At 32.5% G+C, this 17,347-nt stretch overlaps 1 protein-coding gene across 15 annotated transcripts in view; it reads right to left on the bottom strand.

Annotated features, from left to right (window-relative positions):
- Positions 1-8,049: 8,049 nt before the first annotated feature.
- Positions 8,050-17,347, bottom strand: part of LOC111049332 (nuclear protein MDM1) — a 116,344-nt gene continuing 107,046 nt past the window's right edge. For 14 of the 15 annotated variants that reach the window (XM_039442593.1, XM_039442598.1, XM_039442590.1 and 11 more), the window contains 2 exons: positions 15,538-15,648; positions 8,050-14,034 (listed from right to left, as the gene is read on the bottom strand). In XM_039442593.1, the coding sequence (XP_039298527.1) occupies positions 13,748-14,034; positions 15,538-15,648 (398 nt within the window). In that variant the 3' untranslated portion in view covers positions 8,050-13,747. The remainder of the gene's footprint in view (positions 14,035-15,537; positions 15,649-17,347) is intronic. The other variant, XM_039442594.1, reaches the window with a different exon arrangement.

Raw genomic sequence — 17,347 nt, forward strand, 5'->3', positions numbered from 1 at the left:
CCGGCTCAAGATCGTGGTTTTCAAGTTCGAGACGAAGTCAAGAACTTGAAGCGTTTGAGAGCCGGAAAAACATTATTGCCCGTGTTGCAAACGCTATTTTTCGCCACACCAAAAAAAAAAAACTTCCTAATATATAAGAAATTGAAAAATAAATAAAATTCAAACAGCCTATTTTGATAGTTTGAATCTTGGTTATGACAACTTTCACTGTCAATTAATTTCAATATTACTAATTAATAATTTACAATAGTGACAATATTTTTATACTATTATTATTTCGAATAATTGTTTGAATTTTTATAGCTTGCGCTTTGTGCCTGGTGCAATATCTCATGGATAGATGGATGAATAGAATTTTCATTACTATTTTGAAATAATGTGATTAAAAAATTAATATAATTGCATATTTCACAGTTTTGTCTCAAAATATATCTAAGAAATTGATTGAAATTTAAATTACGGTAACTAATATAAAAAATAGCTAATAAAAGTCAAAATTCATCGACAAAAACAATGTCATTGACCAAGGTTTGAACCTAGATCATGTTTGTATCACTGAGCTTTGAGTCCTGAAGTATTACACCTTTACGCTCTTGGTATTGTGTATTGTTGATCGTTGGGGCCTGTAAGTCAGGTAACGTATGTAGGCTATTATAATATAGTGTATAGCGGCAAACTTGAAGCCGGTTTGCCAGCATTTTCACAACAAAATATTGCTCTGAAAATAGTTAAATCATAGAGAAAACATTCGAAGATTCAATCTTGAGTGGGCCTAATGTTTTCTCTGTATGGTTTGATATTGAAGAAAAATTATCTAAAAGTTTTAATAATGAATTACGGAAAAATTACTAGGAATTTTTCAGTCAAGACTGAGTTTCACCAGTAGGCTTACCTTAAACTTCAGATCTCTGCTGTATTTTCCTATTATTATTGTTGATTGTATTGCATTAAGAAGTGGAATTCGATAATAAAAAAGAAACAATTATTACTCTACCTCACTTTTAAATATTGATACAATTATTGTACTTTGATTTCAAATTCAATTCTTCACTTTTAAATACTTGAGATACGTACCTTTCTGACAATGGACAATGCAGCCAACATTATATTGTTGAGGCTATGGAGATATCATCGTATTCTATTGTTTGATATCAAAAACACAATAATAAATATAGAAAGTGTATATATAGTATATATATATATATTATATATATATATATATATATATATATATATATAAAGTCTATATATATAGTATAGAAAGTCTATATATATGTTTTCGCCACACTTGGATGTAATGAGCTGGTTTAAGTGTGTCATATGGAGGCCGGAAGTGATTGTTTTCCGACCAGGCCGGTAAAACTTTACGGCCCTAGGGCTGTAAAATGACCTTGAATAACAGCTGATCGTGTCCAATCTCACAAAAATCATAGAGATAATCTCATGACTGTAATAATCTATATAATTATGTATTGTGAATTGCGGTATCATGTCTATAATATATTTTATAAATTACTGTTTCATAATTGAATAATATATATATATATATATATATATATATATATTATATATATATATATATATATATATATATACATATTAGAGAATAATTGTTTATTAAGCACTTCCAAAAGCAAAAGTGGAAGGTCATAGCTCCAGCGAATCTGAGGTAATCTATCAGGAAATTGTCCAAGTATTTTTATTGTTTTAGCACACTTGAAATTTAGCGGCCGGAAAGGGTACTCTTTCTGGCCTTAGCCAGAAAGAAACCTGTTCTGACGTCAGACGAGAGTCGTCTGCAAACAATGTCTTTCAGAACTATGTAGGGACTGGAAAACAGCTGCTTTCTGTGCAGTGTGGCGAAAATAAATTTATTTGATTTGATGAAATAACCTGTCTATCGTAATTAGGGACAGAACTGTCATTAGCTGTAATTTATTGGTAGAAGAAGCATTACTTGTGTAAGTGATAGAAGCTCATCAAAGGACGGTTTGTACATCCTAGAATAATCTTCGAAGAGCATATAGTATAGGCCTGTCGTGAGTCTTGATGACAGCATAGGATGGTTTCAAAAATTTAGAAATTTCCTTCTCTTTGGCTGGGTTCACACACTGTTGATTTTTCGTCGGTCGATAGTTCCCAATAAGATGGAATATGTGCTTCTTAAGTGTAAGTCTTCAGACTGTGAACGATGATAGAAAAATGTTTCCAGAAAATAGAACCTGTCCTACTTTCAGAGGAGAGCGATAGTAATGGTACATATGCTTCTGCATACAAACGTTCACACTGGTAGAGTTACTGCTGAGTCACCACAACTCATTCATCACACCTTTCGGAGGGTACGCGACTAGGTGCCACCCCGACTACTTGTCCCCTTTTAAAACCGGTTTTTAGGGGACAAGTAGACGTGAGCCATACCCGTCTCCTTGTCTCCTTTCTGAGGAGGTGACAACTAGTCGGGGGGACACCCTGTCGCGAGGATGCGAGGTGTTAAGTTGTCGTTCATGGCCAGGACTAGCTGACACCTCCGGTCCAGTAGGTATCAAGTAGTCGGGGTGATAACTTGACGGCAATGGTATATTTTTACGAGGGTACAAGGTAGTCATCTGCGGTCATTACAACCTATCACCTCGACTCCACAGGGAATCACCATTCCGGCTGGCTCTTCATTTGAATTTTGGAAAATGAAGCCAAACTATCAAGTTCTATATGAAAAGGCATTAAGATTCCTAATTTAGATATAAAAAGATATTTTTTTCAACATCATGTCTTTGTGAGTGAGCCTCAATTTCTGTCTCATATTTACTTTCATTGCCACTTATTTACTATAATATGCCCAGGAATTCGAGAAATAATTTATTTCCTTCAATATTTGCAGTGATAGATATGGCAACACGCTACTCTTCTTAATAATCATACTCATAAAATTTGTTTGAACAGTGTCTGTGAGTCTAGAAGACACAGACACAACTTGAAGATTCACATTGGCCTTCTTATGGTCTTATTGCAATCTGAGCGCAAGTGTATATAAATAATTATTTATCCTCATATTAATTACCAGACTTCATGTAATACCTCAGTTGATAACCAGACTGATAGCTTCATCTGCCAAATGAAGAATGATGAAAAGAATGGATGAAAATTTGACTGTCCTAGCATTAGGCTCAATTTACTCATAAAACCCGTCGTCTGACGGGGAAAATATAACTAAACAAAATGTGCTTAGAATTGTGTTCTACATCTGGTTCAGTCATCAAAAGGGCTTATTATTCACTTTTTCTGTTTTCAACCAACTCGAAAAAATTTTTCCTAAAAATAGCAAAGACGGCGAATATCTCCCGAACCGTGCGTTTGACTGAAAAATGTTACTGAGCCAAAAGTGCTTAGAATTCAATTCTACATAATAACCAGTAATAAAACTTGCTTGATCCCTCCTCCCTACGCCGCAGAGGTGTAAGTTGTGCCAACTGGTGCTCTGTAGGTGACAAGTAGTCGGGGTGACACCTAGACGCCAGCGTGCAAGGTGTCATGTAGACGTGAGCCATCCCCGTCTACTTGTCTCCTTTCTAAGGAGGTGACAACTAGTCGGGGGGACACCCTATCGTGAGGGTGCGAGGTGTCAAGTTGTCGTTTACGGTCATGTCTAGTTGGCACCTTTGGTCCAGTAGGTGTCAAGTAGTCGGGGGGACAACTTGACGGCAATGGTATATTTTTACGAGGTTACAAGTAGTCGCCTATGGCCGAAATGACCAGGTGTCAAGTAGTCGGGGTGACAACTGGACAGCTACCCCTTTCGGAGGGTCACTAGCCTTTGTTTGCCTGTTTATTGTTTCTCTATATCAAAAAAGTCCAATCGTTAATTTTGAGATATTCTATTTTTTGAAATATTATAATAATATACTCGACTCATTGAGTCCATAGAAGTTTGATTTTTGTTTCTACGACCAAAAATAATATTTTTTTTGTAAAAAAATAGAAAAGTTGCTGGGTCCAAGAATCAACCCAAAGCAATTTCTCCTATTTCACGGTTATTAGCAAAATCATTCCGGTTCGTTGCGGACGACTATTTTTCGAGAAGTCTGTCTGCGCCCTTTTTTGATAAAAGCTTCAGCGAAGCACACTCCAACGTTGTCAAACCCATCACTGACGACACTGACTGACTTATTACTGGCAATAGTCCAGTCAATATGGACATGAAAGAGAGGGGTTGCTTGTAATAGGTGTTGTAGTTCTGATTTCTTAATATATTGGTTGGATACATAAGATATGAGAACTCCAGAACTATTTTTGCATGCAAAATTTCCATGAACTTAATACATAGCGGCCCAAACACCTCAAATCTTCGGTTCATTTTCCAGTGTTCAGATATTTCCGCCAAATCTAGTCATCTGACAGAAAAAATCGCTCGTTTTTTTAGATTATAAGATTTAAAATAAAATGGAATCATTCAGAGCTCTCTATATCTTCAATGAGTACTGAGTTACAATTTTTTTTAAACGAGTAAACCTTTAAGAAAAACTCAATTTTGATGAGTTTCAGTTTTTAAACAGCAATATCTCCCGACCGACTGTTACCATTCAAATGTATAATTTAAAATCCCTCTGGGCGTAATTTTGTGCTCTACAACCTGTGACCAGGCACCAATGCATATAGTGACTGGAATACAAGTACCGTAGTACTTTTGAATACAGAGAATGTCAAAACCCTTTGCCTTTCAATGTTTTTTTTTCATAGAATTGATATTGTGCGACCAGTTTTAACGGGATTATTATTCCTAGTCAAATGCGGGGATCCGCATCTGTAAATAATTCGTCCAAAACCCAATTCGCAAGTAACAGAATAGGGGTAGTTGGACTTTCAACTCTTTTGTTAGTGCTCCTACAGTTCGCCGAACTAACAATATCTACAAAATGAATTAACAAGAGTTACATTATGATGGTTTCTACGTAGTTTGGAGTATTTCTGTGGTATGGTATTCATTGTTCTATAACATTATTCTACAACAGAGGTAACATAAAAGAAAAAGTGGAATAATCCATTAAAAAATAATATTATTGACTCAACCATTCTAAGATGGATTCTAAGATAGATGGATTCTAACAACCATTCTAAAAAAGATGGAATCCGTACATATTTTCAAACACAATGTTTGTAATTCAACAACATTGATTTTATTAATCTCCTCAATATTAATAATTTATTATTAAATATTTATAACTAGATTAACTTTGTCAATCAGAAGTGTTATAAACACATTATCACGAAACATCATAGTTTAGGCTCTAGGGGATTATTATATTTTGCGATAAATTCTTAGGTTTCAAGAAAATCTGCAATACGAATCAAAAAAGAGATTTGTATTGTAACTTTCAATAAGTTGGACGGAGAATGAACGAGAAAGAGATTATTATAAGAGATATTATTAGATTAGATTAAGAGAGTATTATTTTCTACTATTAAATGGAATTCTCAACATCAAATCAAGGTATCAAGCTGAATTTGATTTCATCGATCCAAGAATGAATAGATCTAGGCCTGCAATTAATGTCATATAACATTATTTCATCGTATATGCCCCTATATATATTTCAGGAAGCTATTCCCATTCATTATTCTTGCTTTTAGAATAATTAAGTTTGTTTTTTGGTCCTGCAAAATTATTTCTTTTATATTTGAATATTTCCTATTTTAGTGATAATAATGTGAAATATTTCTTCTATATTCGGTTCTGAAGCATCTAAATTTAAAAATCTACTTTGTGAAAATAATTATTAAGGACTGAAAATTTTGTGAAGTGAACAGCTACAAGACTTGTCCTATTTCGGACTATGTGTAACCTTATCTAAGGGTAAACGCGCACTAGCACGGCCAAGACCAAGACCACGACCAAGACCAAGACCAAGACCATGACCACGACCAAGACCACGACCATGACCAAGACCAAGACCACGACCAAGACCAATACTGGTCTGGAACAGCTCGACCACAACCTCGACTAAGACCAAAGTTTTTCATTTATAAATGTACTGGGGTCTGGCAATTGGTCTGTGCGACCAGAGCCCACTGCTGTAGTCGTGCGTTTGTTGTGTCTTGGTCTGACTAGTGCGCGTTGCTCCATATCATTTCAGGTTGTCCTGGCTGCAAGTTCTTGGTCGTGGTCTTGGTCTTGGCCGTGCTAGTGCGCGTTTACCCTAAATCTGAGAGCAAAATAGCACAAGGTTACCTTATTTTTTCTCTCCATATCATGTACTTATTGCATGAATCAATCAATAAATGAATAACTTATTTTTCATATAAAGCCAAAAATTAGGAAATTTTCCCGGTCGTGTGTTGATGGGAAGGATATTATTTTATTCAGAGAATCGACAATTATTTGTTGAAATAATGCCAATTTATGTAGCTACATCACAATATCATATAATAATTTTCCAAATTGCATTCAATCTTTATTCTCATTAATTAATTTTTTATATTCGTTGAATAATATTAGCAATACTGTCAATTAATGTAAATTGGTGTATAAGCCAGTACCTATATATTCGAACATACCGTATGCATAAATAAAGAACTTTAATCTGTTTTATTCTAATAATCTCTTATTATATTTACTCTTAATGTGTGAAATCGTTGAAATTACACGTTTTTATTCAATTTTTTGCTTTTTAAATCTCCAACAATGCATCTTGAAATGAATGCTTGTAGCGTTGTAGAGCATTTTATTGTCTCTAATTTGATGAATTATTCCACTATTTCAAGTTTTCTTTCATTGTTATAGCAGCTTCAAAGTGGGGTGAAATTTTTAATTTTGCTGCAAGTGTCAACTCAGCTGAAACCGTTAACTTTAAAAGAGGGTATAGGACTCACCCAACTAATCCCAGCAAATCTGCTGAGTTCAAGATTGTGTTCAACACACAATATGTTATATGAATAGGCCTATATTATATGCTTCCATAGTCCTTTGTCAATTGGTCTATTGTAGCAAAACTGGAGATTTACTCTCAACACTAAATCTGCAGCAATAGTCGTATGAAAAAGAGTGATATAATAAATAAAATTTATAATTTTGTTGAGTTGTAACGTTGAGTCCTGTAGTGTCCGGCCTGTTGTGACATCACCCTTATAGATCGCAAGAGCCTGCGATTTTTGTGTGATCATCTCAAATCAAAAGTGTTGAACTTGATCAAGGACTGTAGATAGATTGAACCGATGATTATGATTTTAGATGTCATTTGATGATTAAAAAGATAATTCGCAATTCGGGATGAAATCCACAATGTTCTGGTTGAGTTGCTGCAGTTCAATGAGGAATCTCCAAAACTGATTTCAAGAATGTATTCATGCTGGAAGAAGTCATGTGAAGGAAGTAATATTAAGAAATGAAAAATTCCAATGCTTCTTGAATGTCTAGCTTTTAAGTTTCAATAATTATAGATAGAGTGTTATTATCTTCTGTAAAGAAAATAATTATGTGACCTTGTATAAAGAAAATATCCTCCCAGAGGAAGCGTGGTAAAACTTTGGAAAACACTATTCTAAATGATAAAATAGTTTGAAACACGTTCAAACAAAAATAATAAAAAGCGATTGTGAAAAAATGTTTCATGAAATTCCATAGAATTGAAGAGATTCTAATAATTTCTTCAAAATACTGTCCCATATAGTGTCAAATCATGGAAAAATATTTAAATCCATTTCATAAACTCTGAAAAAGTTAGAAGCTGTTTAATTTCATGAAATTCGATGAAACAAATTCACTGTATAATAAGATATTCTTATACAGTTTTATGAATTGTAATGATAAGCAATAAACATTGCTAATCAATATAGGTTGTTTCCATTATCCCAATTGCTTTTAACATTTTGTTCAAGGTTCGGCAATTGTCATTTCAAGAGTCAAGATTGGACATCAAGATTATTTACTAGACGAAATTGGTATTTTATTTTAGGAGAAAGTTTATGTTTCCGAAGAATAAATTATTTATTAGATGAGCTCCATCAAATAAATGTAACCCTAAAATTTGCACAGTCAAGGTTTTGAAAGTAAAAAAATTCAATGTCATGATTATTTTTAATGATACAAAATTTTGACATTCTGAAATCCAAGAAACATTTGCAGAATTACACTGTGTGATGAATTTTATAATTGGGAAAAATAAATTCAATGTTATGTCACTTGGAATATAATATTAATCATTCTACTTTTGTGATTGTATCAAAATTTTTGTTACTGTTTATCCATATCCAGCAATGCCATACCATACTGAGATCTTTTACTTCATCCAACAAATGAAAAATTCTTATTATTTATAATAATGTGAGCAGTAAGCTCATTATGCAATCAAACTCTAATAACAAATTTAAACCAGGTTCAAAAGTTAGGTATAGAAAAATATTCAATATTATCCTCTATTTTGGACATATTTACTTTGTATTCTATTGGAATGAATTCAATCACAAATTTATTACGTCATATAATAAATTTTCCTTAGACACAAAGCATTACTCAAGGACTGGAACAAAGTGAAGATTTTATTAATTTTCGGATGTCTCTTATTTCCAACAATTCTCCATAGAAGAAAAGTTGTAAGCCTCTTTAGTCACTATAAAGTTAACTTTTGAAAAGTTATACAATGTAAATTTCAGTCCTATTTTGTTGTAAAATGAGAAACTGGATTCACCTTCAGCTTCCAATAGAACTGGCAATTCATGGGGGCAGGAAGATGAATATTGAGCTGTTTTTACAAAGGCATATCAAGTATTGAAAATTAATATATGATGTTTATTGCCACAACTTGACAGAGTTCGTTCTTATTAAAATGCTTACTTACGCATCCTTTAAAAATAATGTATCTTACAGAATGTCATTAGTCGCACGAAACAACTATTGTTGAACTGAAGATTCGCTCAAAAACACAGTGAAATATCCACCTGATAATGAACCTCAGCATCTCAATCCGAACCTGTTAGAAATCTTTGTATTGTTTCTCATGTGAGATAGCTCAGTTCTCAATTAATGAGTTAACATCGAATTTTGAGAGTTTTCAAGTTAGCTCAATTGTATAGTGTGAATTACAGTTGTTTAAGGTGTTCTGAGAGATCAGAATTTAGATCAGGAGCTTAATTATGATAATTATTGATGAATCAACCTTTCATCATTACAGTGAAAAAAATTCCATCATCCAATTACAAAATAATGGACAGTTAGGAAGATAAACATTCAGACTAACAGTAGATTTAAAGGATGTTGAAAATCTTTGTTGATCCAGCATCTACATATGTAATGAAATGAACGCAACGTTCGACCAATTAGGCCTACATTCTTGTGTTCCATTACTCTAGCAATTTCTCTAAATCATTCATCAATTGATTGAATCACTTCGGATTATACATCTGTTTCACAATATTAGAAAAGTAATATTATTTAAAACTTATAATATCCTACTAATTTTTAAATGTGTGAAAACCCAATCTCAGCATAAAATTGATAACTAATTAACATATTTTTCAAAATAATAGGAAGAATGAAAGCCTAAAATGATCACAATTCGGTATGATTGAATATAAATTAGTTTCTTCCTAACATGGTTATAGTTATAACAATCATATGCATCAGACACACATATAATCTAAAATATTTTTCAACGAGTGGTTATCCTAATAATTTAATTTATATTTTTATAATTACAATAATTAATTACAAACAGCACAAGCATCCTAAAGGAAAATGGTTATTGATTCACATTTATAATGATTTTCAACAGAGGATGTGAGTGTGCGTAAAATGTAGAAGAATACTAAACATTTAAAGCTAACTATTTTAAATTAAAGACCAATACATAAATAGAAAGCTGGAAAATACTGAAACTGCAACTCATCAGCTTTAAAACATGTACTTTTCCCAAAAAAAAATGCCTATAAAAAGCATAGAGTATTGCTGATAATATTATTTTTTTTTTAAATATTCTTAATATAAATTTTTCTACCATAGAGGAAGGCAGCTAAGATTTCTGTTGAAATTCCTTGTACCATCTATAATATTACGATGTGGGGTGACATCAAGAGTTTTGTGAAAGATTCACAACATGGTGTGTGTGTATTATATTCGTTTTTTACTTAATTCTACTAAGCTCCTTATTCAAATCCATATCAAAATGCCATAACTTGACAACTGCATCATCAGACCAAAACTATTAGTTGAAATCTGATGAGACTATCTCATTCAGTTGATAAATTTTATTTACAATGTGGAAACATAAATATATTAATCAATATCAGATTAAAGCACAATAATAATAACAACAGATAATCATAATAAATACATATAATGAGAATATCTTCTCGACCATGTCTTACATAATCTTCCAACATGTTTGATATAAACAATTTATAGATATAAATTTCATCATAAGAAAAATAAATAGCTTGAATCACAGCTTTTCATAGTTAAAGACTTCTTTTCTTTCTCCGTACCATGCAATTTTCACATTCATCACAGTTAAATTAGATTAAGGTTGTATCTTTATAGATCATACACAAACACTACACTGTCAACTATCAACATTGACTTTGAAAATCAAGTTATAAATTTCTATGAATAAAGATTGAGAAAAACTATGAGAAACATTTATTCTCAATTCAAATAAGAAGGAGCTTTCTCCTCACCATAATCAATGAATCTATAATCTAATCATTGGAATCATAACACATAAAATCCCAGCCATTAATTTAATAAATGATTTAATTTGAAACTACTGTAGTTTGAAGACAAAAGAGCCTTCAGACAAACGCTTTGGACTGATCTTTGGTATTACATATTAGTGTTTACAGCCGAGAAATTCACAGATAACTTGAAACAAATGTAGGAAGCTTACTACAGCCAAAATTTGAGATCGAGATTCTGAAAAACTCCACAAGGGGTTAAGATAGTCTAGAATATCTTCACACCTACAGCAAAATAGCTTGAATTAAATCCAATAGCTATATTAATATACTGAGAAAAATTCTCATTCATACTACTTTCAAAAGGCAAAACTCTCTTCACTTCCAAACTCATGCTTCTCCAGTTCACTCAATATAAATACAAAATTTGTATTACATTTATTGAAAACAGAAAAAGACTTTATCTTTATTGTATAAACTAATTGAAACAGGTAGCATATCATGAAAGTTTACTGGTGTAGGCCACTACAACTTATTATAATCTAAATCTATTACAACCACTACTGTTTCAATTCAAATTGTCTTTAGAAATCGTCTCAGTGAGCGTTTCAAAGCCCATTAACCGAGCGCCCTGAAATACTTCAAGTTAATTTCAGTCTTCTCATTAACATTGCTATAAAAATCTAAGATAAAATCAGTTCTCTTCTATTCAAGTAATATTATCTCATTGCTGTCATAAAACCATTCTATGGCTTGATTCCACTCAATATATTACAACTTCTGGCACATATTATTAACGAAAAACATATTTTAGAAATTTAGATAAACTAATGAAGTTGGAATAAGTTGCAACCAAGGGCGGATTCATTAGACAATGGGGAAGAGCAATATCAAATAACTAAAAGCAGTGATTTTCCTGCTGAACATTTCTTAACTGTAAAAATTACAAAATCATACATTGATCAATTTTAGATCTTTTAATATCTTTTTAGATCGCATAAGAGATTCAATGTCAATAAAATAGTGGGTTCATAAAATCTCTACTAGTTCACTCTCAGAGCCAAATCAAAGAAAAATTTTATAAATATAAAGAAAATAATTTATTTTCTTTATATTTATATAACAAGTAGCCCTATACAGGAAAGAGATAACAATTTTATTTCTTCATTTATTAGATTATCATAATTATATGACAGCTAATGAATAATTCTTACTGTGTAATGTGAGTTATGACGCGTTAAGTTCAAAGTGATTATTGTTTCTTGATAGTGAAATACTCTTAATTATTATTTAAAAAATAAAGGAACATTGGGCTTGTAGCGAACAATTTACACTATGAGAACATCTAACTCTGTGTTATAAATAATTTCTCAGCTTTTGCTGTAATAATTTTAGTTGCCTAGTTGGTTCCTCAATAGGGAACTAGGTTAGTTCCCCAAAACAGTAACTTTATGGACTTTTCAGCTATATTTCCATCAAACTATGTGGGATGAAACAAGTTATCTTTATTATTATTTGAACGTTTGAAATTTGTATTTATTAGTTTCATAAACAGCTCGCTGTATCCTACACTTCCATGAATCCACCAGTGGCTGTACTTGACAAATCTGTGTAATCAACTATTGAAATTGATAATTTAATTAGTAGTAACCTTACAATCCATTCTCAATTCTAAATCTCAATTCACCGATAAAGAACTAATAAATATTCAATCAAGGAAGGAATATCTTCATAAACCTTGAAATATTGATCATAAAATGTCACCAAATTTGATTATGAAGAATAAGTTGATTTGAAAATACAAAAATATTAAATGAGCTCAATTCCACACACTATTTATCTAGATGAAAAATACGTATAGTTGAGAAAATCTAGGTTTATTGACGGATAGAAGAATAATTATTATCATTGTTTCAAATAACACATAGATTTCAAATTATATAGCAATGAATGACATTAATAAAACATATGCTGTCATCAATAACTATTGAATATAATCAACATACAATTTATTTTAAACGTGAATACGTCATTAAAAAGCAAGGATTTGTGCGTAGGAAAAAATCGGGAAATAAAGATTATTTAGCGTGAATCGAAAAGCATGTAATTCATAATTATTCTTTCTGTCACCTAACTGAAGTATTGTTATTCACTCCAGAAGTTTCGTTTCATATAGTTGTAAATTTCATAACGTTCCATTATAAGCAATACAAAACTCCATCAAACCTTAATCTCAAATAGAATTCACATTAAATTCAACATGGAATAAACAATCCATTTTAAAAACAGATAACATTTGTTAAATAATCATCTTGCCGAAAATGTAGATACAACGGTGAGCTGTATCTTACAAAGTTGTTACTTTGTTTAGTTCTAACCATCAATTCGTCTCAACTTCTTTGAAAAGTCGGACCTCTCCAACAGTGCATGATGTTAGGAATAGCAATAGCTTTCTATTATTCATACTATGACTGGTGTCAACAGCATAATATATGAGTAGTAGTTATTATTGCTACTTGATTGAACCAGTCAGCGAATACTCATCAATAACAGTAGTGGAAGTTAGCTGATGAGGATATTCAAAGTATTATTGTTACTTCCGATATGATATAATAAATATTACTAACACATACAGCATATCAAATTTAGGAACAGCGGTTGGAAATCTACAACAGACAATACATTTAGTATCGAGCAAATAAAATACAATAATGAGTTAATTAGTAGTCGTTTGATGAGTCATACTAACAGCATCATCAGTCATAGATCTTACAATGGAGAACATCCGTTTTCGATGTAGATATTATTTTATTATAGTCAGTAATCATTCAAAAATATTCGACTAGTAGCTACTTTTCATACAATGGATGGTGTCAACAGTTCTTTACTTCTAGAAGCTTGACTTTCTCTAAAAATTCTAGAGAACAGAATACGTACGGACCCATTTTAAGCTTACAGGTGTCTTAAGGAATTATTCTGTTATTAAATTTCCCATCACTGGCGTTTACGAGTCTAACATAATATTAATAATAACATTAATAGAGGATCGGTAAAATATGCCTGGAAGGTTTCGTCAGTATTTATTATTTTAGACTTGACCCTCCTTTTCGCATGATTCTTCTTTGCCCTTGCCCCAGAAATTGTCGAATCGATTTCGGGCTTTTTCAAAAACATCTGTAGCTAGCGACTTCTGAGGTACTGACGGAGACAATGCTGGATCGTGACTTTCAGAGTCCTTGGCCGTCAATGAGCTCTCTTTGCCAGCGTCAAAGGCGAACGATGGATCATCAATACACTTTAAACTCGTTTCCGGACTCTTTGCCGTTTCTAGCTTGGACAAGCTACCTTTGCAATCAGAGTCTGGCGACTTCCATCCTAAGGACAGTGAACAAGACAAAAACCTTTCACCAGATGTGTAGAAGCATTAACATATAGCAAGCTCAAATATTGTATCCATAAAAGTTTTGTAGCATCTACTCATTTCTACTGAAAATAAGTGATAAAATAAGATTAGAAAAATATAGAATTGACGTTCCAAGATGCAAAGTGGACAGTGAATTGCAATGTTTTTGCTAGCAGTTCATTATTTTGGGGTATAGCAGTACTCATGTTACATTACACCCCTAGGCAATAGGTACTACAATCACTACTCCAGCAAGTCTCAATTGTATTTTTTTGCCTGGAGACTTCAAGGTGGAATCATGAAAACGACTATTTAAGAAATTCTATAGATACAAAAAATATTAGCATGATATCAGTGGTATAAAAATTTGGTAAACAAAACTAAGAGAGTGCAAAGGAGTTAGAAAAAATTATATCATTTTATGAGCTCACCTATTTCGGTTGAGCCTTTCTTATCCACATTTTCCAGCGTTAAAAAACATTTTCAACTTATTTTTCAACATCAGATTTTTATTAACCTATGTAAGCTGTGCTGACTAAACATGCACATAGCACCTACTCATGTAAGTCATAAAATGACACGTGAAATATTAGTTGATGGAGATCAAGTTTCAGAATATTATTTTTATTAAAATATTTTCAACAAGATTTATTAACAATATAAAGCAAAACACAATAATAATTATTTACTTGGAACAATAGATTTCGAACCATTAAAACTTGAATAATTTGCAAATTGTGTCTATTTTTTTAGTTTTTTAACTGTATCACAAAATTTTGGAAGAAAATCCCTGAGGATAGATAATAGATTCTTCACAAATTGAAAATTAATCTCTTGCCTAGTTTTTAATTCTCTGTTAGTATTCTATTGTCTATCAAATTGAAATTATCTTTCAATAAGTGCATGCAATTAGGAATAGCAATGAGGAATTATAGTATATTTTAAGCTTGGGAGATGTCAAGTTTAGTGGGTAGTATTGAAGCTAAATTTTGAATAGTTTGAAATTTTGTTCACATGCAGAAACCCAATTCAGCTCACATTCACAATATGGTTTTGATCGATGGGAGATTCTTTCATTAGAGTGAATGGAACCGCATCAGATAGAGCTGCTATTTCAGGGGTGCAGACTAGATATTCTAAAGGCATTTGAAGATTAGAAGAGAACGATCGAGATTTGGGTGTTTGGAGGGTTTTGAATTCGTTACAATCTTCCTGTATTGAGGGCATGGATGACCGTCGGAGTTTGAATTCAGTTGGGGGTTTCAAGGTGAAATGGGATGTTGCTGGAGGATGGTTGTTGAGGAAGGAGGTTTCCTCGAGGCAGGACTCAAGTGCCAGTCGCTCCATGTCTTCGAAATCTAAGTTCATGATGTGTTCGTCGAGAAGAGGGGTGGGAGTGGGGGCGAGGGAGGGAGTGACACTTGTCAGACTGGATGCTGTCTCGGCTAGGGACAGTCTGTGGAGGAGGAGCTCACCTGAAGGATGCTCTTCAAGTTGAGGAGGTGCGGATTGCGGTGCGGGAGGAGGAACAACTGTAGCAGCAGTCCAAGGCTTCACTTCACTGTGAGGTCGTCCTACTAACTCTCCTGTTACACACCAAATACAAACACCACTGCCTTAGAAACCACAATTTCAACAGTAGTCAAAATAGTGTAAGATGAAAGTTTAGTTTGCAATTTATCAGTTTGCTAGAGGATGGAAAACTTATGAGGAAGATGATGTTGTGTGAATGAGAATGCCGGAAAATGCAGGCAAGATTCATAATAAAATAGGCTGATATATATTTGAAAAATGATTGAAAAAATATGAATTTGAACATATTTTTCAATAATTAAAATTAATATAAATGTAAACGCATACGTTGAATGCAACGTAAGTAAACGTTGAATGGAACTTCTATGAATTGCAAAGAGTTCAATTAAGCCTTTTGTTTTATTTGTTCATTAATTAATGGATAGGACCGAGTTTTTTCAAACTCCTAGTCAAAATAGCCGAAAAATACAGTAAATATTTATCACTTTATTTATTACTAAACAGGCCTAATAGTTGAAAAATAGTTAAAATTAATCTAAAAAGTAAAAACTATAGGTTGAATGGAATTTCTATCTAAAAAGTAAAAACTATAGGTTGAATGGAACTTCTATGAATTGATAAGAGTTTGAGTTCAATTAAGCCTGTTGTTTTATTTGTTAATTTATAGACACAGGACCACCAACTGGGTTCTTTCACACACTTTATTTCATCATTTGAATTCATATAAAAATAGGCCCCACGGATGGGGAGATATGGGTGGAGATTTATGAATGATGAAGTAGCCTATGGATGGATATCCAAGGTTCCATACCGTCATATTTATATCGCTTTGTATCGTACAGAATGTTGTATCGTTTTTTCAGTTTCAAGTTGAGGTAAGGACAGATTTTGTGCTCAAGATTTGATTTTCCTGATGATGAAAATCCAAGTCTATGACTTGGTTGATAAGGTGAGGGATGATACAAATAAATGCCAGACGGATAGGAATGTTGAATGTAGATGAATGATCAACGATACAAAGTGGCGCAGCGATAAAAACAAAAGCAGGCTTAAATCTGCGAAGCTCCAGACCACTAGGCAGCCGGTTTGATAATGTGGCTCATTGCAAACGAAGAGAAATATTCTGTGCTCTTTATTTGGAAGTAGGGTCACCTTCTCTGTTTCATTCTAGGCGCCCAAAAAGGTTTCTACCGTGGAGGGGTGAGAAATTACACATTTATATGGATACATTTGAATGTGTTTTACTGATGGATTGATGAATTTTTAGACTTCCATGACGAGAATTTCAAAATAAATGAGTAATAACGATTAAATTATTTCAGTAGGAATAAAGAATCTGATTATTTGAATAGGAATATTGTGACAGTTCTTACAGCATGTGAATTACGCAAGGCTAAAATTGTGAATTTTAAGTTCCTCCTTTCTATAGAAAGGAACATGAAGTAAGTGAATAGATTGATTCATTGGAAAGACAACTCAATTTTCTGAAAAAATTGTCAAAAAGTGAAAATTCAAACGAAATTAGGTTGTGTTTCTATTATTGATGGATAAAATATACACTTAATACATTTATTGATTATTCAGAGTTGAGGAGTACCAATAGTTGAATAATTTTTATTGATAATAGAATTTTAAAAGATAGAAAAATATTCTATCAACATAATAAGTAAAATAATAATTATTGATTGGTGCAAAATTTTTGGATTTTACTGTAGAAAGAATGTGATTTTTCAGTATACTATTGACGACATG

The sequence above is a fragment of the Nilaparvata lugens genome, chromosome X (genome assembly GCF_014356525.2).
Source record: "Nilaparvata lugens isolate BPH chromosome X, ASM1435652v1, whole genome shotgun sequence".
In the NCBI taxonomy this organism is placed as follows: domain Eukaryota; kingdom Metazoa; phylum Arthropoda; class Insecta; order Hemiptera; family Delphacidae; genus Nilaparvata; species Nilaparvata lugens.